Here is a 24,626-nt window from a genome sequence, read left to right as displayed (position 1 = left end):
ACTCCAAAATGAGTCATCACTGAGAAAGAGGGAGTGCCAGATATCACCTTCCATCTGTTTTTTTGTGTCCTTTGGGAACATGTAAATGATGTTTCTTTCCAAAGTTATTCCTGGTGAGATTTTATACATGAGGCCCTGCATTCTGAGCATGGCTGTAGTCATTAGACTGACCCCAGGAAGTGAGTCAAGGTCAGGGAAGAAGCAAGTTGGAAGATCATCAGTGTTTCCATGACAAAGCATATTCCAATCATTTGAGAGCCGCAACAGCAGCAGCCATGATGCAAAAAGCACAACTTATGAAACAAAAACCCTTCTGATGAAGCCTCTACAGGTCAATTTTATTTCTGACAATGTCAAGAATAAGTCCTGCTATTTTGTTTCAATGAATATCCCTCAAACTAGTTGTCCAGTTAAATCTTTAAGGCATTAATGTTAATTATCCTTTATGGTAATTACATCTGAAATACACCACTCCAATATTCTATTGGAACATATCACCAGGTGGTTGACTGGGAGGAAACTGTCACATTAAACAAATTGTTAAGAAAAACCTAAAGACAAAATGTGTATGTGGATAAACAAATTTTTTTTAAGTTAAAAAAGCAATCCATACAAAAAGAAGTAACATTTGAAGTTCACAAAACTGAAAAAAGTCTGTTTTTCCATTTCGATTTTGTGTCCAATTAAAACAAATTTTTAAAATAAAATCAAATTGGTTTCATTCTTCCAAATGTTGACATACTGGAAGCCATTCCATTTATCTCACTAGTTGTAGATAGCTGGCTCTCCATGTATATTTCCTAAATAGATGAGTTAAGCTATGTTTTGTAACTAAGTTATGTCAGTAAATGCAACACTTGGGAAAAATGTTTAGAAAAACTTATTTAGCTTAAGACATTTTAATATAAAAATAGCACACATGTAATGCATACATTGTGAACACTCATTAGAGGAGGGTCTGGCTCTGTGGGAACTGATGAATGACTCTATTCTGCTTTGGGCCAAGGAGGGGTGGTTACCTGCAGCCTTTCATCCCCTTTAGGAAGCAGCATGCACATTGCTATGCAGCCTATGGAAGCTCAGTATTATCATTTGTTAGCACTGACTTTTAACTCATTTCACATTGCAGGTCAAGGGAATGAAATGTTCTATCCTGGCCTGACACAGTTGCAACGTGATGATGATAGCAACCACGCTAAATGGGACAATGACTCAGAAAAGGTGGGAGGGCTGCCTGGGACTGGCCATCCGGTTGAGTCGGGTGTTTGGGTTTAGGACTCTGCAGAAGCATCAGTGTAAACACAAACAGCCCTTGGATAACCTGATGGGTGGGTGTCACTGACTCCAGGCCCCTTACCCAGGAAGTTCCTGCTTTCCTGCCTGTGCCCTGTCCCTCTATCCCTGCCTGCAATGAACATCTTTAGGCTCTCCTTAAATAGGATGCTCCTCTCTCCTCTTTTATTGCTTTGGGAACATGTGGTTCTGGTTATGACCTGTCAGCGGGCCTTGGACAGGGGATATTTTTGACAGAGCATGGTTGCAACTGATGGTTGTTTATTTTTTCTCACCCAAATCTATGAATTTAACAGTATAATTTCTAAACTGCTTGGCAAAAGAGTTGTTTTCATTCTATTTCCCCCTCGGTCTTGTTATTTTCTTGTCAGGTTTCTCATGGTATAAACTTTTCTTTTTTTCGTATAAATTTTAATTGCTTATTAAAAGGCATTTTCTCTTCTTGTGTGTATTCTGTTAGGACAGCAGTGTGCATTTAGTTCCTTTTGAAGAGAATAAACTTGCATGTGTCCATTTGTCAGTGGGTATTATCTAGGCCTGATACTGTATCGTATTCACTACACTGGTGAATAAGCTAAATATTACAGGGAGATTAAGAGACTGCTAAAATCATAGAGCATAATCCTCGCAGATGCCCAGTCTACTGACTCCTAGTGATAACGCTGGTTATTATTTTTATAATGGCCAAGAAAATAAAAAAGAGTGGTATTCCAGTCAAATTGCATTAAGATTTCAGTTATAACATCTAGTATGTAAAAAAAAAAAAAAGCTCAAAAGAAATAGAATGATTATCCAATGCAGTATTTAGCTGGTTTTCAACTTGGCAGAAAACAATCCGCTTTGGCCCAGTGTTCAACGTTAAATTAAATAACAGCAGCAAGCCAGGCCGAGAACACAATGTACTCAGCCACTGGCTTCAGGTCTGGGCCCAATTTTGACTACTGAACTGGCTGCACAAATTTTCCCAGAAGATCCAAGGGTACAAGCCTGGAAGGCCATGAAGGCTGTCAGTGATGCCCAGAGCTACTGACCATGCTGCCCAAGCATGGGCTGGTTTCACCCAGAGTGAACGGGAAGGCTTCCCAAAGGGAGGGGAGTGGCAGGGTTAGGAAGGGCCGCAGGGACAGCTCGGCTGCAGAACTTTGCACGGTGGTGACTAGTACGAGGTTGACCTTGAATGTGGAGGAAAAAAATCCAGCAATATTCTTCATTTATTCAACAAGCGTTTATTGAGTAAAACTGCTGGCCAAGCACTGTTTAAGGAATACAGTGGTGAGCAGATGGACAAAACAAAAACTTCTGACCTCATGGAACTTAAATCCTTGTGGGGAAGACAGACACCAAGGTAAACCAATATTGTAGGCAGTGTCTGGCTAGGCTAGCTGTAGAGAAAAATCAAGGGGAGTGGGCTGCGGGGTGAAGGCAAGGCAGCTGTTAAGATGGGGGATTGGAGAAGGAATTACTGAGAAAATAACATTCAAGCAGAGACCTGAAAGAGGAAAGGGAGTGGGAGAGGCTGACATCCAGGGAGGAGGAAAAGGGAAAAGGTGCAAGCGAGACTGAAATACTGAGTGTGACTAGAGTGCGGTGAACTGTGGAGAAGGTGAAGCATAATTTTAGGGTGGGGACACCTCCTTAGATAGCTGGAAGGGACTCTCTCTGCTTGAGAAGCCTTGGGAGGATTCTGAGCAGAGGAGGAACTTGATCTGGCTTATATTCAACAACATTATCCCGGCAGCCGTGTGTACTGCAGGCTGTAGCGGGCCACAGTGGAGACAGGGACCTCAGTTATGAGGCTATTATGAAGATGCAGGGAAGACACTCATGGCTTGGAGTGAGAAGGTAGCAGTGCAGGTGGCAAGATGCCATCAAACTTGAGACAGCTGTGATGGTCCAGCCATCAGTTTGGCCGATGAACTGGATGTCGAGTGTGTTGGGTTAACAACCAGATTTCTGGGAGGAGTCACTGGAGAGACGCAGCTGCTACTAACTGCCAGGGCGAGACTGCCTGAGGAGCAGGTTTGGAGGGGTGGGTGGACAGAGCAAGAGTTCAGTTTTGGACCAATGAGGTTTGAGATATTAGACATCCAAAAGAGATAGCAAGAAGGCAGTTGGGTGGATATACAGAGGAGAGAAATGGGTGTAGAACACAAATTTGAGGTTGTCATAAAAAAGATGGTGATTACAGTCATGAGTCGGCCGGGGGACACTTAGGAAGCGAACAACGGAAACAATGGCGAGTCAAGGAGGATGGAACTCAGCCACGTGGAGGAGGACGTCCAGGCGAATACAGACACAGGGAGCATCCGCACGGAGCAGCCAGAGAGGAAGAAAGTGATCAGGAAACAGTCTTTTTTTTTCCTTAAGATGGGAGAAATGACAGCATCTCTGAATGCGAATGCTAATGATACTATAGAGAGGGCAAGTTGATGATGCGGGAGGGAAAGAAGCTGCCTGCTGGAGGGAAGCCCTTGCAGAGGCGGGAGGCGGGACCAGCGCGCAGAACCAGGAGGGCTGATGTTTCACCCAGAGGAACGGCGGAGAGCCATGCACGCAGCAATGCACAGGCTCTCGGCGGAGCAGATGTGCTGGTCTAGGAGCGGAGCATTTGAAAGGTCTCTTTTGATGGCTTCATTTTCCCAGGGAAAAAGGAATCAAGAAGATGAGGGGAGACTTAGTACCAGAACAGAGGTGTGAGAAATCTTAGGCCAAAAAGTGTTGAAGTTGCCTAGAAGAGGAAGGGAGGGATGTCCCAGGCTGGGCATGGGTGGGGTCTGCTGGTAGCCAACCAGGAGTTCCAAGGACACAGAAGATAGGGATGGAAGGGGGCTAAGGCATGAGAGAGAAGGGGAAGGTGGGCCAGTGAGAGCAATCCTGATGGTCTCGAGCCAACAGTGAGTTTGGGAAGTGGGGCTGTGGCTGTATCCAAGAGCATGCAGAGCCCTGGGCCGTCTCTTCACTCCTCCTAGTTAGGATGAAGAAGGGGAAGAGCAGGAAAAAAAAAAGGTAGGGGGTGATCTCTACTCAGACTTACATTGGGGAGGGGAGTGACCAGTGTTCAGATCAGAGATACAGAAGCATCCCTGTGACACTCAGACGTTCCCTCTAAATATAAGGGATGCAGCTGTGAACGTGGGCTAGCACTGTCCTATTCATATGTGTAGCTAATGTTGGCTTCCACAGCCTCCGAATTAGCAGCCCCTTATTTAGTACCTTTTGTGCTCAAGGTACTGGAACAAGGCTCTGCAGGGGAATTAGAGTTGAGCATGTGCCTCTTCTTTCAGGGAGTAGACCACAGTAAATAAGACAAGAAGCCTTAAGTGTCACAGGTGAGCTACAGAGTCCAGCTGGGGAAGAGTGGAGGGGATGAGGGAGGGCTCCTTGTCAGAGGCTGCAATAATGAATGGGCTGGAAGCACCTGGAAGGTTTCAACGCTGGGTGGGAAGAGTGCCTCATAAGCCAGAACAAAGGGGCCTCTGGAGTCACATACTAGCTTCAAGGGCAGGGTCTGGAGCAGGGGCTGGGGGGTGATTGGGAAGAGGATTTTGAACCGAGGCTTTATGGTGGGATGGGTGTTGCTCACTGGGTAGGATAGCCTAGACTAAATTTAATAAATAAGGAACCACAGAAAATAACAGGGCAGTACCTTGAGAACAATTGGGCAGCAATACACAGGCTCGCTGAAGAAGGGAAGGGAAGGAAGTCGGGGAGCCATGGGAAGGCTACTGCCCCACCCAGGCCTGGAGCCTCCCCTACCTGAACTGCAAGGGTGGCTGGAACGAGCAGGACACAAGAGACTCACAGAGGCACAGTCCGCTGTGTACAGGTGACAACACCCACAATGGCTCTAGGACTACATGGCCAGCTGGGGCTGTGTGTTGGGTTCAATGTCTGAATTGAACCTGAGCAACAAACTACCCCATTCACACCACATGCAAAAGGTTTCAGTGGCAAACCAGGTACCACAAAGCCACTCTTGGTATTTGGGGGAGAAAGAAAGAAAAAAGGGGCTAAGGACAGTAACAATGGGAACTGCTGAAAAGAAAAGCTGAGGAGGCTGAAAAACCTTAAGAGATGAGACAGGGAGAAGAGCTAAAAGTGGAAAATAAAATGGAAGCAGTGGCAATATGTAAAAATATTGTTCCTTCAAGTGCGTTTCAAAGAGCACTGGTCCCAAAAGATAATCTAAAATTTAAATTCAGTACTCCGTCACTTTGTGCTAGCATTTTAATGACTTTTACGGAATACTCTATTTTAATTAATTTTCCTTTTGTGTGTGTGTGAACCTATGCAGAGGTAAATTTCTATACTTTTTCTTAAAAACAGCAACATCCTTGTTTTAAAGATCATTGTGAGACAGTTCATTCAGGTCTTGTTGCCCAGAGAATTAAAATCCTCTGCAGTCTTGTTTAGTTTTTTTTCAGCTGCTCCTTCTTCACATTATACATAATCGCAAAACACCTTCTAGATTTTTCATTTAAATTACATATCATTGTTTTTCTTCCTGGGAATGCGAAGTCAATCACTATTCCTGGAATAATCTACAGTCACATTTTGTGTATTCTTTGTAACCTGATTATGCTTTTGAATTTATAACTCTTCTTCTGTCCCTAATTTCCAGTGTAGGGCAAACAGAGCATATACAATGTACAAGTAATAATCAGAAACATAATTTTTCATATAAAACTGAGATACTGGATTGTTTGATATATATCTTCTCTAAAAAATCAATCTATTTTTTTATTTTTGTTCTAATTTCATGACAGTTACTGCTCTCATTTATTGACTGGCTGATGCCCTGTGGAGAAGATGATCTATCAAAGCCTTATCAGTTATCATCTGGACACTAAAAGTCCAAGAGAATTATTACTGCTCTTACTATTTTGATGAAATAGTTTTATTTTTTCCATTTGAATTTCTCAAATCATTATCAAGTAATAAAAAAGGGAAACAAACTGTCAATAATAAGTTATCAACTGTGTGCAACTTTCACATAAAGTGAATAATCAAGAAAGGAAGTGGGGGTGGCTGCTTCCGAAACAGATGATTCTTGAAGATGATGTAGTTCAGAATGGAAGTTTCCAACCATTTGCTTGAAACTAAACTTTGAAGGCATTAAAATGGAAACCTACTGTCTCTCAAAATTTCTTCCAGATTTGTATTTTAGGTCGTGGTCTAGACCTCGTGTTTACCTCTTAACATTTTTTCCTGTGGGAGAAAGGATCACCACAGCTTCCTACACAAAGTAGTTGTTGTTTGCAAAAACCCCTTAGAGCTTTTCCTGCTGTCTGAAATTTGTCATTCACCATCTCATCAAAAAGTAAGTATACCTACTCTATTCTGTATGCTTGCTAGAAGTATCAGTATTTCTGAGGCTCAAAAAATGTAGAGCCTAGCAAATTGCATGAGACGTGTGACATGACCTTCACAGGGCCTAAGAACTAAACACACAAAAGATGGCCTTTTAGAATTGTGATGAGGACTCACAGGGTCTTAGGAGAGAGTGGAAGTCATGTACTCTCCAGACTTTCATTTAGTAAACACACAATATTTCCTCAAACAATAAATGGCTCTAATAAATATGGCTTATATTTATTGTGGCGTTCTGTTTATTATATTCTAAAACAGAGGGTCTCCAATTATAGGAAGTTTAAAACTCAGGCTGGGTGAAGAATCGTTTGGAGAGCTTTGAAACATGCAGATGGCTGGCTTCCCCATGGATTCTGGATCAAAGGTCTGAGGTAGGACCCAGGAATCTATGTAACACCTTTGGGGATTCCCTACACAACATGGAGAAAAACCCAACTCTAGAACCATGGCTCCAAAGTACGAGTGGGGAAGTGTTTCAGACTATGGCAAAATGAGAAAAAAAATGTAATTGTGTTGTTTTCCTTAAAACATCTCCTAATATAATAATATCTTACTTTCTCAGCGATCCAATTTCCATCATTGATTGCACTATTTGAAAAGATCCTTTTATACAATGAAGAGGCAAATGTGGTGGAATCAAATCCTAATTTATGACTAGCCCCAGTATGTAGAGATTGGAAGACACTCTGAATTGTAAAGGAATTTAAAGTATATTGATCAACTGCCTGGGTGCTACTAAATAAGATAGGAAGGAAGAAAGCTAATCTTTTTGAAGACCTACTTTATATGCTGGGTACCTTATACAATTTTTCTTTAATGTTATACCATGAAGTATAATTAATATCATTTTACAAATGAGGAAACTGAAGCAACAGAAGCCATCAAGATAAACAGCTTGTCCTAAGTCAGTGAAAGAGAAGGAATGGTGCTATACTCTGAACCCAGGGTGTCTGACTGTGAAGCCGACTCGTATTTCATTGCACTACAGCATCCCCCAATATAATACAGAAAACTCGAGTGATTATTGCTCATGTTATGGAATACAAGACTCAAGTCAAAAGTGATCTTGGTTAGTTGTAAAGAGGAGGGCCTAACAAAAGAATGAAAAAGAAAAGTACAGAACAATGCAATAAGGAACTAATAATTCTGAAAGAAAAACAAGAGGAGAAAGCACTTCCTGGCCAAAGTGCAGAAAAGAAAGATCTGGTAATATGATCAATACAATTCTGAAATGTACGAGAGTAATGGCATGCACATAATCCTGGAGCATGATATACTAGTCATCATGTGGATGAGGAAATGGAATCAAAGAAAAGAAACACAAATGGTCGACGAGGTAAAAAAGAAGGACTATGAAGAAGGGGAAAGGAAAAGGAACTAGCGTCACTTAATCTAATGCAGGAGAAGGCAAACAGGTGCCCTGCCACCGGAGCTTCCCAAGAGTAAAGACCATTTCTTACCACCTTTGCTGTCTAGTGATTAGCAGTCTCTTTCACACGGTGGGCACTTGACAAGTCTTTACTGAACGGATATTGTAAAAGACACAGGAAGCATTTGTAAAGAGAATAATAACCATGAGTGGTCTGTGTATAGATGGAGAAAAATATTTTTGAACATATAAGTGCAAAAGCAAGAGTTCAAGTTTGTACAGAGAAAGGCTGAGACAGGCTTTCCCCTGTCTATGCACAACGTAGTCAGTATTCAGTAAAAGAGCAAGTACATGAATTTTGGTTGTATTCAGTCCAGAAAACTGGAATAAATTACAAAGGAGGTTTATTCCACCCTTGGGTTAAAGAATAGTCATCTGATACTAGAGAGGTCAGTTATTACTGTCCTTCCCAATCTCTAACAAGTCTAAAAATGTTACTTATTTTTTTCTTTATTTTCACTGCCATCTATTTCTCTTCTGGATTTTTATACCTGACTCCCAAGTAGACACCTTAGCCAGTGTCTTTGACATAGTGCAGCCATATGGATCTTCCTAAATAATAGCTCCAATCAAGTCACTCTTTCATTTAAAAAAAAATCAAATCCAAGAACTTCTAAAGATTATTTCAAAAGGCCTTCCATGAGCTAACTCCAACCCCCTTTCCTAATATTATGCCACCCTCCTTTCTGAAATACACCAAATGGAAATGCCCAATTTCTCCAAACCCTCAATATTTCCCTTCCCAAGGCCTTTGCTCCTGCTGCATAGGAGCTTTCCCTACTCAATTTGTGTAGGTTCAAATCCTATCCATCTTCAAAGGCCACACATTCCAACTACTGCTCCTAATTGCTTTGCAGAAAAGTATTCTCTCTCCTGCTGAACTCCTAGAGCACCTTGCTTCTCCCCTCTTGCACAGAACTTACTATTTTCAAACTTGAGTTCAGTTATTTTGGTAAATCTTTATGTCATACACTAAACATAAACTCCTTGAGACAAAAGTAGTCTTACTCATCTTTGTGGCTCTCACATGACCTGGCTCATATCTTATGTGTCCACAGTGCATGTGAGAACATGTTTGCTGAATCAAAGATCTCTCATGGTAAAGCTCACTTTAATTTTCCTGTCTTTCTCATTTGTACTCTTTTTTTTTTTCTATTTAAAGTCCTCAGACATTGGGCAATGGGCATGATGGGAAACAAAAAGAAGGAAAGAGTAGAAGTGAAAAGTAAAGATAACAAGAAGTCTTATTTCATGGTCTTTCCTCCACAGATTTCCAGTATTTAGAGAGGGGTTTATTAAGAAGAGAGGCATCTTTGATTGCCTTTGGATGATCTTACATGAGCAAAAAGACAACACGCTAAGAAAGAAGGAAGATGTTTGAACATGAGCTCCACTGAGGATGCCAAGAGATGGCCAGGAAGAAAAGAAGGGTTTTTCTTAGTATGGTGATGACAGATGAAAGTCTACTGTGGTTTGAATGGCCTCTGCAAAATTCATGTTGCAAATTCAGTTGCCATTGTAACAGTCAGTATTAAGAGGTGGAGCCCTTAAGAGATGATTAAGTCATGAGGTCAGAGTTTTCATGAATGGATTAATGTCATTATTACGGAAGTGGGTTTCTGATAAAAGGATGAGTTTGGTCTGATGTCTCCTCTCTGTCTCTCTTGCTTGCTTCTGCCTTTTGTCATGAGATGACCCTACCAGATACCAGCACAATGCTCTTGGATTTCCCAGCTTCCAGAACCCATGAGTCAAATAAACTTTTATTGTTTATAAATGACCTGATTTGTGGTATTCTGTTACAGCTGCAGAAAACAGACTAAGACAAAATCCTTACCAGAAAATTTGCTGGAAAAACTTTCATCAATGACAAAAAGAGACTAACAGAAAGTAAGAGCATGGAAATAAATACTAGTGGCAAAACGTTCTATCTTCAGCACTTAACACTGTGAAATATATATCCATCAATGACTAGAACGTTAACTGGGTACATATCAGAGAGACACAAAGTGAGTATCTGTCAAGAATAAAGTGTTATAAACTCAATACTTGCAATGATTAAATAGATATAGGTCATTTGTCATGATTGTATATGGAGTTTGTTTTAGAAGTCTTTAAACTAGCCAAAATTTCTGCTGTATATTAATTACAATGGTCTGGGGCTCTTCAGAAAGTAAAAAAACAGAGAAATGTCTAATAAGATAATGCTAGTAGGATTCAAACTATTAAAAGTAATTTTATTTTAAAAAATGGCTATTGTAGTCCTATGATCCTACCATGGGAGCATTTTCAGACTTCGTTACTCATAGAAGTAAGGGAGAAATGTAAATAATTCTCTTTATTAAGTCCCTAAACTGGCTAAAAGACACATGCAACTCACTTTGATGTGGTCTTTACCTATGTGCACATGTGTGCATTTGTACATAAACATATACCAATATCTAAAGAAATTATTCAAAGACATAAAGGAGAACTCACTGAATTGGTACTACAATCACAAAGACTTTTGTTTATCATGTTTACTGTGAAGAGGTATTACATAAAATCGTGAGTAAAAAATACCAAATTAAATCACTGTAAGGACAACACCTACACAAAATCTCAGACAAAAGTTGGTATGCCAGTATGTGTTTTAATCAAGAGCTCCAACTTGAATAAACTGTTATAATTAATAATAAGCCATAATTAATAACTGCATCATTAGCAACACCAAAAAGTAAATTACACATATTAAACTGAACATCAATTACACTGCTCAAGTGAGGCATTGCTTGGATATTTACTAGACTAAATGGAAAAGCTCATCAGAGATACTGATCGATATGCTAAGCAGATGCCATTTATTAACTCCTAGGCAGGTGCCAAGTTTATTTTCAAACATTGTTTCTCAGAGATAGTTATTTATTCCTCTAAATAGAAAAACAGCATGTTGAAGAAAATTCATGGCTAAGACCTACTTTTAAGTAAGACTTCTCATTCCCTTACAAATAGCTTTATATTTGTCTACTTTCCATACCTAGTGTCTGAAAAGGTTATTACATAAGATATCTATAATCCATATAATAGAGTTCTATTAAAGTGCATCCCCTCATGCTCTCTTGAGAACTGATGCTGTTGAAGGATAAGCACAAAGAAAGGCATCTTCATTTAAACTAAGGACACTGAGGGACAAAGGAAACTCAAATGGCCAAGAAAGGGAGCCTGGTGTCCTATTCAGTGTGCTGAGTGGCAGGGAAGTACAAAATAGGTTATGCTCTGTTTTGGGCTATTACTGCTTGAAATAAAATAGCTGTATTTGAAAATGCAGTAACTTTTTTCATCAGCATCACCAACACCAGCATTGGTTATCATTGCCAACAGCAAGGTAACAGCCTGGGTCATGCTGATGCTGCTTATATCCCAAAGACAGGAAAGTGGAAAATATCATCAGTGGGAGACTCATCACAGGTCTTCACATGTGATAGAATAATAATGTCCCTTTCTTGCTTCAGTGCTCCTAGAGACCACAGCATCCACATGGTGTTCATGTAAATAATACTGTACATACTATCAAGAAATCCATTCATTTTCCCAGAAGTTCAATTTTGAATGTCTCCGAAGAGCTGCAGTGTCAACTTGGGACTGGCAGTGGCCTGGATTAATTACCGAGTCATCTTGAAAGCCTCATGGGCCATAAAACAATCCTATATTAGAGTAACAACAACAAAGCCACATGAGAAGCACCAGCAACTGCTATTTCCACTGCCTTCCCTTGGAGCCAGGTTTGTGCTCTACTCTATGTGCATTTTTGCACTCGACGTCTCACCACTAACCATGAGGTAAAGAAATAGTATTCTCCCTGTTTTACAGATATGGAAGCTGAGATGTTGAGAGATCAAGAGATTTCCCCAAGAAGCCTGGACTTGAACCCACTACTTGCTGTGTGCATGCTTTCTAAACTGTGTGCGTTGGGTTCCAGAGTTCCTGTGTGAATTTCCCTTTTAAAATCACAGTTAGGGAACTGTTAAGTCCAGATTCCTATCTAACACATTAGAAAACTGCCAATGAAGTAGGCCATGTGGGTTTGAAAACGATCTGGAGTCTACCCCTGAGGTACACTTTCCTATCATCTGTACCATCAGGGGAAGGAGAGAGAACAAATTCCAGCAGGAAGCTCAGCTTTATCCTAGGTAGCCCACTGCAAGCTTGACGTTTTTATTAAGACTTTCGATCTTTAAGACTTTTGATCGTTCTAATAAAGCATGCAAATGTTGCATTTTATTCCACAATACATCAATTTTTGACAAAAAAGTTTTTGCATTATTTATCATCAAGGAAAGTGATGCTCCCAGAAGATGCACCATGCTTGGCCTTGCGGTTTCATGGAGCCCGGGCTTTCCAGCCAGCAAGCATTTGAGATGGGACAGCAGCTGGACAACGGCTCTCACTCAACAGTTCCACCATGGAAAGCGACCTCTCCTCCCCTTTTCCTAAGGACAACCTCCCCAGACAGAGAGAGGTTATTTCAAGAATATAGGGTAGCTAAGCTGGAAAAGCCATGACTTGAGAAATAATCAGAAATGAAAGCCAAATCCAAGATCCTTTCACATTAAAAACAACAATGGCAATTCTAAAAGTAGAAAAGTAGTATGTGCATGTTGCAGACTGGGGAGGCAGGTGATATTTTTAACATGATAGAAACTTTGAAGACTATTTTAAAAAGACTTTGGGCCTCACTCTCAGCCCATTGGAGACATGGAAGAACACGTTTCACACTGATACTGCTGAAAGGCCAAATGAGGCGCATCTCCTCTAAGGACTGTGCTTTTTCTCTTTTCATTCGCCAGCCTGACTTCTCCCTTGATTTTTTGACAAGGTTGGTGAAAGTATTTAAAACAAGAATCCTTTCTTCAAAAAGGGGTATCATTTATTCTAAATCAATTCTTGATACTTTCTTGATCTGTTGCCTCCTCTACATCCTGCTGTCTTATGATGATGAAGGAAATTCTGACTTCCTTTCCATTCTGAATGGATCTAATATACTGGAACACAACCATAAATATTTTCAAAGAACTCTCACAAATACTAGGTATTTTATAATAATAGTAATCTAAAAGTGTTTATGTACAAGAGAGCCTAAATCCAAAGTCAACCACAACGTTAATCACACAGCAGTACAACACAGCCGTTTGCCTGCAGATGCTAAGGGACATCACTGGGATCTTTAGACTTAAAACAGTTAGACTGAATTTTGATTCCTTATATTTTAAATTATAGTAATAATTTCCTAAGATAAATACATGGATGAAAATCAAAATATCACAATTGGTATCTATCAACAGTACAGCCAGGGAACAGCAACTATGTGTCTTAGTTCCATGCTAGTCACCAGGGTAAAGAGAAAGAACTAGTGACACAGATATTGTCATTCAGCTTTGATAAATACTTAAAAAACATTCAGGCCTTTCTCATTTTTATTAATATCAAGAATGAACTGGTTTAATTTTATATAAAAATTGAAATAATATATTTCCTTATCAAAAAGTCAAGAACAATTTCACTATCAATATAAAATCTTTCATGCAAAAATCTTCAAGTGTTTTTTAAACTGAAAGTACGTTCTTTTTCACAGTATTTTGTATCTTTTACCAAACTCTTGGCTAATTTTAAACTCAAAACTTTCTTTTCAGTATTCTTTTTGGATATGCATAATACACCAAATTAACGTCAAAATTAAAAGGTAGGTTTCCTGAAATATAAAATTTCGATATATGCCATTCAAGCCAGAAAGCTCTATGCCTTAAGCAAACAAAAGACAGTATAAAATATTGTTTTGGTTTCCTTTATCACACTGCTGATAGAAAGGAAAACCAAAAATAGTATCAACAAATTAAATTGTTTTTATACATTGAAAATCTTTTACATGGAAATTCTGAAGTTTACATAATACAAATGGAAAATAATACTATTTCAGTGCAATATACAGATTTTAAAATATATTGTTTCTGAAATCAAATACTTGACATTTGACTCAGTATTCCATTCCCAAAAATGACAAGAAAAAAGGAACAGCATCCCCCATGGCATGCCTGTATCCTCTCACCATTTTCTTGTAACTATACTGTTTTATAGATGAAACTGCCACAGCAAAATGACAAATATAACACATAAAAGAACAAAAAGGGCAATAAATCAGCAGTGACACTGTAGCCCATTAAAATGCAGTCAGCTGGTATTGCAGAAAGAATAAAATTTTACCCTCACTTTACATTCCTTCTAGCCAGAAAGGAAATTTCAGAATCCTCAAGCAGTCCTTGAAAGAGATGCTGAAAATCTCAAAAATATCAAATTCTCCTCACACCAACACTCTATATTAACTTCCGTAGCCGAAACACATAGCACTGATATCCCCCTCTGCCATTTAATATGAAATGCCCACAACAGTGTATGTGAATTGTTAATCATCTATATTTACAGAATACTGCATTTGACAAAAAGTAAGATACCTAGTTAGTGGGAAAATGGTGGTTTTAAGTTAGCCACTACTTTCAATCAGTTGGTTATCTGCTTAAATGAAGAGTTTAGCCATTTTTTATTTATAAAGAAATCTAAAGGAGGCATTTTCTTCCCTTAATTTTTATCCAAATTTCTCTCAAAAGGTTAAATTGAAGCTTCTGACACTGAAAATGACTCCAGTATCATATAGATAGTATGTTTTCAAGTGCAACTGAGTATACGTTAACTTAGTTCGTTACCCACTTACCACTATTACAAATAGTTCAAGATGCTGGTAAGCTTACGGAAGTGGAGCATTTATTGAACTGTTTATGTTGGTCTTAACAAAGGCACTAGATATAAGTTCCTATAGAGCAAAGAGCATACCCTACACTTCCATGAATGTTCCTCCTCTCTTATGTAGAGCTCATGGTAGGGCCAGCTCTCCTAGGGGGTGAAAGCTCATCGATGGAAACAATGAATGATTGAATGAATGAATGAATGAATGATTGCTTCTCTAGTAGTAGAGGACAGTGCTCACAGGACAGCTCCCTAAAGCTACATATTTCAGGGACAGAAAGCTGCAACTGTGGTTTTTGTCAGAGCTAAACTGTATGCACTGTCTGATGGGAGGCTAACCGGAGGGGGTCTATGTAGCTCTTGGTCCAGTTGCCCCTCCTGAAACCCCATTCACCCTGACTGCAGTCACAGGTGGAAGTGCCACTGTGGCAGGGATGTTATTTTTTTTAAAAAAGCAGTGTGAAAATTTGTTCACCCTTCAAGGGAATTTTATCTTTTACAAATAGCTTCATTCCATCAAAAAAAAATACAGCCAGACTCTGAGTCCAAGCACTGAGTGGCAGGCTGAGGAAAGTTTAAAAATATATAAAATATGGCCCCTGGAAGGGATTCTAAGCATTCCTTTGATATGGCTGACTCTGTCCCTTAAGTTCCCTAGCGTGTGCTCCTCCATGCTGGCTGCAGCTGATCCATTCCCCATGACCAGTACTTACTGTATTAATTCCTGGCTTTTACCTCTTCTGTTCACATCTATTTACACTGTTCTTTTTTTTCCAGTGTGTTGGACAGTCTTCCATTTCTTATAGTTTTACTTTTAGTCTTTTGGCCTTTTTCATCTCTTCTCCAATGTTTCTAGTGTGGCTGGAGTATACAGAGCAAAACTGATCCTTTCTGTCCCTCCTAAAACACTTCCATTACTTCCCACTGCTCCTGGGATCAAGATCGAAGTCCTTAATGTAAGGTACACGGTCACAGTTGGCCTTGTTCTGCCTGTATAACCTTACTGCTCACCCCACACATCCCTTTTGCTCTCTGCTCTCCAGCCATGATGACCTTTCTGCAATTCTTCATATCTGACCATGCTTCATCGCACCACCGGACCTTTGTACCTGCTGTTACTGCTACTAAGCTAATGTTCAGTAAACAATCCCACCATCTTCAAGCCATATACTGTCCTCCTTGCTACTCAGTGTGGCTAAGATCCAATCAATTATATCTTCATCTTACAAACAGAGAACCTTGGGTCCCCAGAAGGACAGACATTATCTACCTGCATCGTAGCTCTGCCATGGTTTACTGAAGATAAAGAGGACTTAGGATGTGAGATGGGATCTGACGGGTGGGAAGTAGAGAAATGGACAGACAGTCAGCAGAGTAGGAGGAAAACAGATAACGTTGGTGGGAGTGGCAGGGTCATTCTCTTAGAAAATCAATTAACATTCAACCTTTTTTATGGCTCTTGCCAAAAGAAATGGGTGATCGAAATTATGCTTTTGTAAGTAGGTTGAAAAACCATTGGTTTGTTTTATTTGCAATGGAAAAGCTTATTAAATTTATATATATATATATTAAAAAGAGACATTTTGCAATCTTGCATAAAGTAACATAAAATCAGTCAAAAGAAGACAAAATAAACCAATTTCAAAATATTCCTTCCCTCAATCAAAATGTACTCACAATAATAAATGAAAGCTATACAATACCTAGGAATAAATTTAGTAAGACAGGTCATCAACTGTTATTCATTCAGTCATTCAGCAAACAATTTGAAACACTTCCTGGGTGCCTGCGGGCTACACGGGGAACAAGACAGACAGACAATGCTGTCTCATGCTTTTGTGAGTTGCAACACCTAGGGTTTGTTTTATTTGCAATGGAAAGGTCTACTGATTTAATATATATATATATATATATATATATATAGCATTCTCCACAGCATGTCAGGGTTGGCTGGGTTATTAAATCATAAACAAAGATATCTTAATTTAAAAAGCCTAGATATATGTGAAAAATAAAAAGTTTTTTAAGAGAAATTCCTAGCATGTATAGCTTTCTACTTTCTTCCCAAATCATTTCTGTGTTATGAACAGTGAATCACAAGATAAAAGGAAGAAAGAGACTAGGGGCATTTCCAATTTCTAGAAGTTTCTCTGTGTGTACTCTTTAGAGTAGGATTTCTGAGGTAGACAGAACCTTCATTCCAATCAGACATTCCACTCCCCTTTACTATCTCCTAAATCTAGTTAGTAATTTAGCAAAGCATTTTTTAAAAAATTGTGGATGACAACACATTAATGGGAAATGAAATCAATTTAGAAGGTAGCAACCAGAATTTTTTTAAAAAAATGAACAAGAATAATGTAGAACAGAATACAAAAATCAGGGTATATCTTATGTTTGCAGTGAGTAGTGTTGGAGTACGGTTCTAAAAGTTTTCATTACAGTTAAATTTACATGTATGTATATGTGTATATACAGTACTGGGTAGTTATGTATTTCTTATCATTGATTGGGGTCAAGAAGTTTAAGCAACACTCCCTAGTGCAATGACAGGACTGCTCATGAAATGTCCTAGCATTCCACAAATTCCTTCTTTGGAACCCTCCTGACATCTGGGCCATTCAAAGAACTCAGTCAAGAAATATTTATGAGCACTTTTTTTTTTGAGACAGAGTCTCACTCTGTCACCCAGGCTGGAGTGCAGTAGCTTGATCTCAGCTCACTGTAACCTCTGCCTCCCGGGTTCAAGCAATTCTCCTGCCTCAGCCTCCTGAGTGGCTATCATGCCTGGCACAGTCCTAGGTGCTGGGGTCAGATCACCAAGGTTCTTGTTTTCAGTGGTGGTAGACAAGTGGGGGAGGGCCCACCTACACCAAGGGAAACCTAACCAGCAAGCACCACATACCAGTACAAAAGGGACAGCAAGGCAAAGGACTCATCATCTCACAAAAGCTTCCCAGTGCAAGTATAGCATCAAATAGGATTTTTAGGGGCAAGATGTCAGCACAGTTAGAACAAAATGAACAAAAAAGAGCTGAAGACTTCAGAATGTATACCTCCTGTATCTTCTGTTGGCTTCTGGAAGGGACAGGATTGATCTATTAAACACAACGGTTGAATGGGTCACAGATGGAAAATGTTCAGAGCTGTCCCACTGACCACTTCCTAGGCTGTTTACCACAGTGAGAAATGGTTTGAAATACAGGTCCTTTGGTTCCCATCAGTTATAAAACTGCTGTCTTTTCTTAGCTTTGCTAAATGACAAGTATGATACTAATTTTTCACTCATCTGAGTATGCACTTACGTAGGTTTGGGGGTTACTAATGCAAATGTACTTGATGCCAAGGTGTCTAGGCAACCATACAAAGTAAAACTCCTGAAAAGAGTTGGTCGATCCATACCTGGCACACATAAGGTGCTCAATAAATGTCAAATAGGCCGGGCGCAGTGGCTCACGCCTGTAATCCCAGCACTTTGGGAGGCCGAGGCGGATGGATCATGAGGTCAGGAGATCGAGACCACGGTGAAACCCCGTCTCTACTAAAAATACAAAAAATTAGCCGGGCGCGGTGTCGGGCGCCTGTAGTCCCAGCTACTCCAGAGGCTGAGGCAGGAGAATGGCGTGAACCCGGGAGGCGGAGCTTGCAGTGAGCCAAGATCGCGCCACTGCACTCCAGCCTGGGCGACAGAGCGAGACTCTGTCTCAAAAAAAAAAAAAAAAAAAAAAAAAAAAAAAAATAAATAAATAAATAAATAAATAAATAAATGTCAAATAAATGACTGAATGAATTAAGTCTCAGGCTTGCAGTATGACTCATGAATAAATCCCTTAAGAAAGACAGTGTTAATGCTATCAAAGTTGATGGGTGATGCAAATGGAAAATGCAAAAGAAATATTATTTGAGTGTGAATTTATCTGGGTAAGACTAACCATCATTAAAACCAGCAGTAAATACTGAAGAAAGAACAAGAGTAGTTTTTTTTTACTGGTTTTTGAGGCTTATTCTGACACACCATCATTTTAATCCCTAATAAACCAAAGTAAATGAGGTAGATCACCTGTAGCCCTTACGAGGAATAGCAGCCACACACTGCAGTTGTGTGTGTGTCCTTCAGACTAGCTCCAAAATAATGACACTCACTGTGTCTAAATGCCTTATGACAGGGGCTGCTTTATGAAATATCTTCTCAATCAGGCAAGTTTTAGAGTGAAAACTATATTCAGAAGCCTTGCTTACTTCATTCCTAGTAAACAGTATGCTTCATTTGAAGTTAGTGGATTATAGGTAAAGCTTGGGAAAAGGACTATTGAATTGTATTTCATAAGTACTTGTTTTATGAAGGTGGGAACAACCCATTTTTAACAATGTACTGATGAGTCTGGTGCCGGCTCAGACATAATGGGTGGTCAGAGTTGCTGAAGGATCCCAATAACCTTCAAGATGGACTCCTAACCCTATACAGAGTGCCACAGGCCAGTCCTGAAAGGTCAGGGTTTTAGAGGGGAGGACGTATTAAGAAAGGCACTGTCCCTCAAGTACTTTAACTTGTGGGAAGAACACTTCAGAAGTTCAGGAGAAGGAAGAATCTGTAACAAGTAGAACTTAAATCAGGAAAAGAAATACTCTTAAAAGAAACTTGAAGGCAAGGGCAACAGAACTGTCAATAAATTGATAGCTTTTCGGCCCTCAAATAGAGAACTGAAAATATGTACAGAATTCCAGTGGAGAAGGAAATAGAATTATTTTATATTTCTTTACCTTATAACATCAGTCTATAATTTTCCTGAGGCTTAGTTTTCTTAATTGTCCAAAATAATAAGTTCACAGAACAACTTAAACATTTGTAATTTATTACCATGAGTTAAGCTTTACCATTTTCTTAAATGTTAGGGGACATTGCCTAGTTTCACACACAAAAAACAATTGCTGGAGTGAAAATCATATAGAAAGTAGTGTCTGCTTCTTACTTGGCTTTCATCAGGCTTAGACTGTAAGCAGGTGCTTCTGAAACCAGAATTTTGAGTCCTGCCCATGTAATTATGTTAGAAATCTTGACAATGACTTGCCTTTGTTGAAGCAAAAAAGTTTGTCTTCTGGAGTTCACTAACTACTCACCTTCAATCTGAAGTAATTTACTGGACTCTTTTCCTATTTGAATGTATAGAGGTGTCTACAAGGCTTTAGAGGGAAGAGTGAACAAGCTCACTTCTCTTGGTATAAGGAAGCACAGTTCAACTCCCTGACTCTAAGCCATTCAATTTTTCTAAACTTTCCTAAATTGCTCAAAGCATTTGACTTGCAGATATGCCACTGCATGATTTATATAAACACTACGCTTTGAAACAAGGATCTATAAGGAATGCAATCAGCTCTGCAACTATTGTATGTTACACACAAAGCTGTTAGAACATTGTCACCCTAAACACCTTTGGGGGGCTTCGTTTAATACTACTGGCAGCCAAGATTGTGTATAGCTAAATGTATGTGCAAACTAGACCAGGCAAGGTAAAAAATAAACCTCTTACACCCTTAAATCTCAATACCAGTTTAGACTAATTTGGAAAACTAGGAATATATCTTTATGTATTTTGTTGGAAACCCTGTTTGATGTTATTGCTATTTCAAGTCCAGCAAATTTCATTTCTATATAACATTAGTCTAGAAAGAAACATACCAACAGACCAAACACACAATGAAAACATGCAGTGGAGTTGTACTTAATGCATGGATATAAATGTGCACACAGAAGAGGCCAAGCATGTCACTTAATTTAATACGAGCAAAGGTCTGTACCAAGGGTCTGGAACACTGTAAACAGGCCTTAAGCAAAGGAGGAAATGTAGAGGAGAAACAGAGCTGAGAAAAATGAGTGGGAAATGGGCAAGATGACTCATCTATACTTGAACATCTGACCTGTTAGTTGGCCGTCGCCTGCAGCGGGGGCGATGCGAATGTAAGGTGTTGTAAGCTGAGTCACGATTATCGCAGCTAAGGCAAAGGAGGATTTCCAGGTCAGCATGCATGAGGGAAAAAAAAGCCAGACTGAAGCTAGGCTAGCAAGAATCTCCATCAGTATATCAAATTGTCTCAACTTTGTTCTAACAACAACAAAAAGAAAAGGAAAAAAAGAAAAAAAAAACCATAGCAAGGTGCTGAATATTCTGAATTCTTTTCCCTTAAACAAGCTCGAGTCAGGCAGTTGGATTTCTGACTATGACACAGTTGCAAGCTTTGCCTGAGATCTTGGATAGATCAACTGAAGAAGAAAAAAAGGAAAACAAAATCAAAAACATTCATCCTAAATAAAGCTGAAGACTGAGCAGTGTTTCCAATTGAAATTGAGTGTGGTGCTGAAAGATTCATTGTTAATTCTGGTGATCCAAACTTTAGGCTTTTAGAACATATTAGGTTTTTTAACATTCTATTGTTGAAATCACAGTATTTTCTCTTCTTACTAAATCCCCTTTGTAAAGAAGAATATTACACTCTTTCACTAAAAATGTTTTTATGTAGAAAAATTTCTCTGATATCTAAATTTCATGCAGCTTTCCATTTAGGAACTTTATTTTTTCACTTTAAGAGAATAAAAAATGCATCTCCAAGTATTGGTTGGAAAAGAATAGAAACTACGAATTGCCTTTGCTATAGTTATCATGGTTAACATGTGAACAAAGAAATGATCAAGAGTCTTGAAGCAGACCAGGCTGGCTTCTTAGTTTGCCTGCACAGCTCAGCAGTTGTGTTTAAGTGGTTAACATTAATGACACACAGATATTTAAAAAAAAATAGAAAATTAAAACATCAGTTCTAACGTGATACAGCTGGAAAATGATGCAAAGAAAAAAATATTGGAAAATTAAGGACAGGCTTACATGAAAGATTACTAATTTACATAGAACAGCCTGGGTACTATTAGAAATGTGGCAGCGAGTAAGGAAAATAGATCATCTACCATCTGCAGACAATTAAACCCAAAACTGCTGCTGCATAATATTTTGAAATATCCCTCTGCACCATGCAAGCAGTGCTGCTTACAACTAGACAACTGCAGCAACTGAGTTAGAAATGGTGTAACAGTCTTTCACACATTATTAATGAACATATTCTAGTTTTGTTAAGTGAGATTAACAAACTAACTGTTTGGTCAGAGAATAGGCAGCTCACAGTGCATTAACGCATTACAAAGATAATTTTCTTAATATGACGTATTATGCAATTTTGAATACTGTTATAATAAGCTGTACAAGTAAAATGTTATTTCTAAGATTGTTATAAAGTTGATACCAATTCCAAGTTTTATACATATAACATTTTTGTTTGGTCATAGACTACTGTTGCTCCAACCAATACTCCTATGCAGTTCCGCATTATCTGTAGGAGAGTCTGACCTTTTCTCCTTTTGAGAAAAATGAAATTGTTTTATAGAAAAACAGAGCAGGCCAGGTGCCGTGGTTCACACCAGTAATCCCAGCACTTTGGGAGGCTGAGGTGGGTGGATCGCTTGAGCTCAGGAGTTCAAGATTAAATGAATAACATGGTGAAACCCCATCTCTAAAAAAATTACAAAAATTAGTCTGGCGTGGTAGCTTGCGCCTGTAGTCCCAGCTACTTAGGAGGCTGAGGCGGGAGGATTGCTGGAACACAGGAGGCAGAGGTTGCAATAGTGAGCCGAGGTCACGCCACTGCACTCCAGCCTAAGCAACAGAGGAAGACACTGTCTCAAGAAAAAAAAAAAAAAGGAAAGAAAGGAAAAGAAACAGAAACAGAGCACCTAATATCCAAAAATGTAAACAATATGAACAAAAAGTTACTTGAAAATAGCTATGTCAGTCAGCCAGGTATTCACAAATAAAAAGGAACTCAAACTATAATCAGAAGCTAAGTCTACCATGTAAAAAGTATATTATAAATATCAAGAAGGATTTTTATATGATCTCTATGTTCTGCTTTATGAAGTGTTTATTTGTAACTATTATTTTTAGTTATGAGGAAAAAACTTGATTATGCTATACGTTATCTTCAAATGGGCCAGCAGGCCCACCACCTGCTTTTGCAAATAAAGTTTTATTGGAACACATGCTTAACTGTTTATGTATCGCCTATGGCTGCTCTTGCCCAGCAAAAGCAGACCTGCGTAGTTGTGACAGAGACCATATGGCCCACAAGGCCTCAAATATTTATTATCTGGCCCTTAACATAAAAAGTTTGCTGACCTCTGACTTAAAATATCAATAAAGATGCATTATAAAAGAGAATTATCACTAAGTTTGGTGATATTCTCTTTTATAATGAAAAAAGATAAAGGATTTATCAGCTCCAGATATTGTCTTCAAAGTATAGAACTGGAAAAAAAGACAGAAATTCCAATCCTACACTTCGAAGACAATATCTGGTGCTGATAAATGTAAGGTCCCTGTGGATCAGACTTCTAAATGGTCATTTCAGTTACGTGCAGTGGGATCTTCTGGAACTTGTTGAGCCAGCGTTTACCTAACTGCATTTTGCATGACTCGAGTGTTCCTTAAAAGATGAATTTGGATCAAATAAATTTGGAAAGCATAGGGTTTTTCAGGATTCTTTTCTTTAGGAACTTCTCAGGGGGCCTTAATATACTCATGATGTACATTATAAAGACTATTTCAGATCATGAAAAAAGTACATTTTCTCTATAAAATGCTGAATGATGAACGTTAATGTTCCTATTTCAAAATCCAAAGCCTAAATAATGGCAGATTAGCATATATGAGTGGTCTTGCTATATAATTCGTTTTCTCATGTAGAGAATATGAGAAATTAAACGGAATCTTAATTAGCTTTACATCTCAACAGACATTCTTTTCAGCTCTTTTATCAGCGCTCTTTCATTCTGTACCATTATGGCCTACAAAGGATGGTATTTCATTGAACAAAACAGTGAACAGAAAAACAGTCTGTAGAAACTTCTCAAAAAGCTTAGTGATTAAAAAAAGAAACATTCAAATTTCTGAATCTAGAAATTATATCAGGACAATGGAAATCCTTCAAAGTTTCCTCAAGGTCTTCCAATAAGCCATATTCACATTCCATTACAAATTTAACTTAAATAAAATGCTAAACTTACAAAAACAGTGAAATGAATCATTTTTTCATGAAAAAGCCCCTTAAAATATAACATTGAAAAAATGCTTTGTTTTCTTTTTGTTTAAGGCTTACGGTCTGATTTTTCTAATAGTTTTGGAAAATAATTTAGCATGTGTTTACGTTAAGTTTTTGTTTTGACTTCTAGCTAGACCAGGGGTGTCCAATCTTTTGACTTCCCTGGGCCACACTGGAAGAAGAAGAAGTATCTTGGGCCACATGTAAAATACACTAACACTAACAACAGCTGATGAGCTTAAAAAAAAAAAAAGCTTATGCATAAATCTCATATATATATATATCTATATCTATATATATCTTTTTTTTTTTTTTTTTTTGAGATGGAATGTCACTCTGTCATCCAGTCTGGAATGCAATGGTGCAATCTCAGCTCACTACAACCTCTGCCTCCCAGGGTCAAGTGATTCTCCTGCCTCAGCCTCGAAAGTAGCTGGGATTAAAGGCACCCGCCACTGCGCCTGGCTAATTTTTGTATTTTTAGTAGAGACGGGGTTTCACCATGTTGGCCAGGCTGGTCTCAAACTCCTGACCTCAGGTGATCCTCTTGTTTCAGCCTCCCAAAGTGCTGGGATTACAGGTGTGAGCCACCATGCCCAGCCAAATCTCATACTGATTTAAG

At 38.9% G+C, this 24,626-nt stretch overlaps 1 protein-coding gene across 18 annotated transcripts in view; it reads right to left on the bottom strand.

Annotated features, from left to right (window-relative positions):
- PTPRM (protein tyrosine phosphatase receptor type M) overlaps positions 1–24,626 on the bottom strand; it is an 834,094-nt gene that overhangs the window by 264,416 nt on the left and 545,052 nt on the right. For 7 of the 18 annotated variants that reach the window (XM_055238011.2, XM_055238031.2, XM_055238021.2 and 4 more), the window contains one exon: positions 20,783–20,857. The exons of the other annotated variants lie outside the window; for them this stretch is intronic. In XM_055238011.2, the coding sequence (XP_055093986.1) occupies positions 20,783–20,857 (75 nt within the window). The remainder of the gene's footprint in view (positions 1–20,782; positions 20,858–24,626) is intronic. 18 annotated transcript variants of the gene reach the window in all.

Source organism: Symphalangus syndactylus, chromosome 1, assembly GCF_028878055.3.
Source record: "Symphalangus syndactylus isolate Jambi chromosome 1, NHGRI_mSymSyn1-v2.1_pri, whole genome shotgun sequence".
NCBI lineage: Eukaryota > Metazoa > Chordata > Mammalia > Primates > Hylobatidae > Symphalangus > Symphalangus syndactylus.
This window is presented reverse-complemented; position numbering and strand designations above follow the sequence as displayed.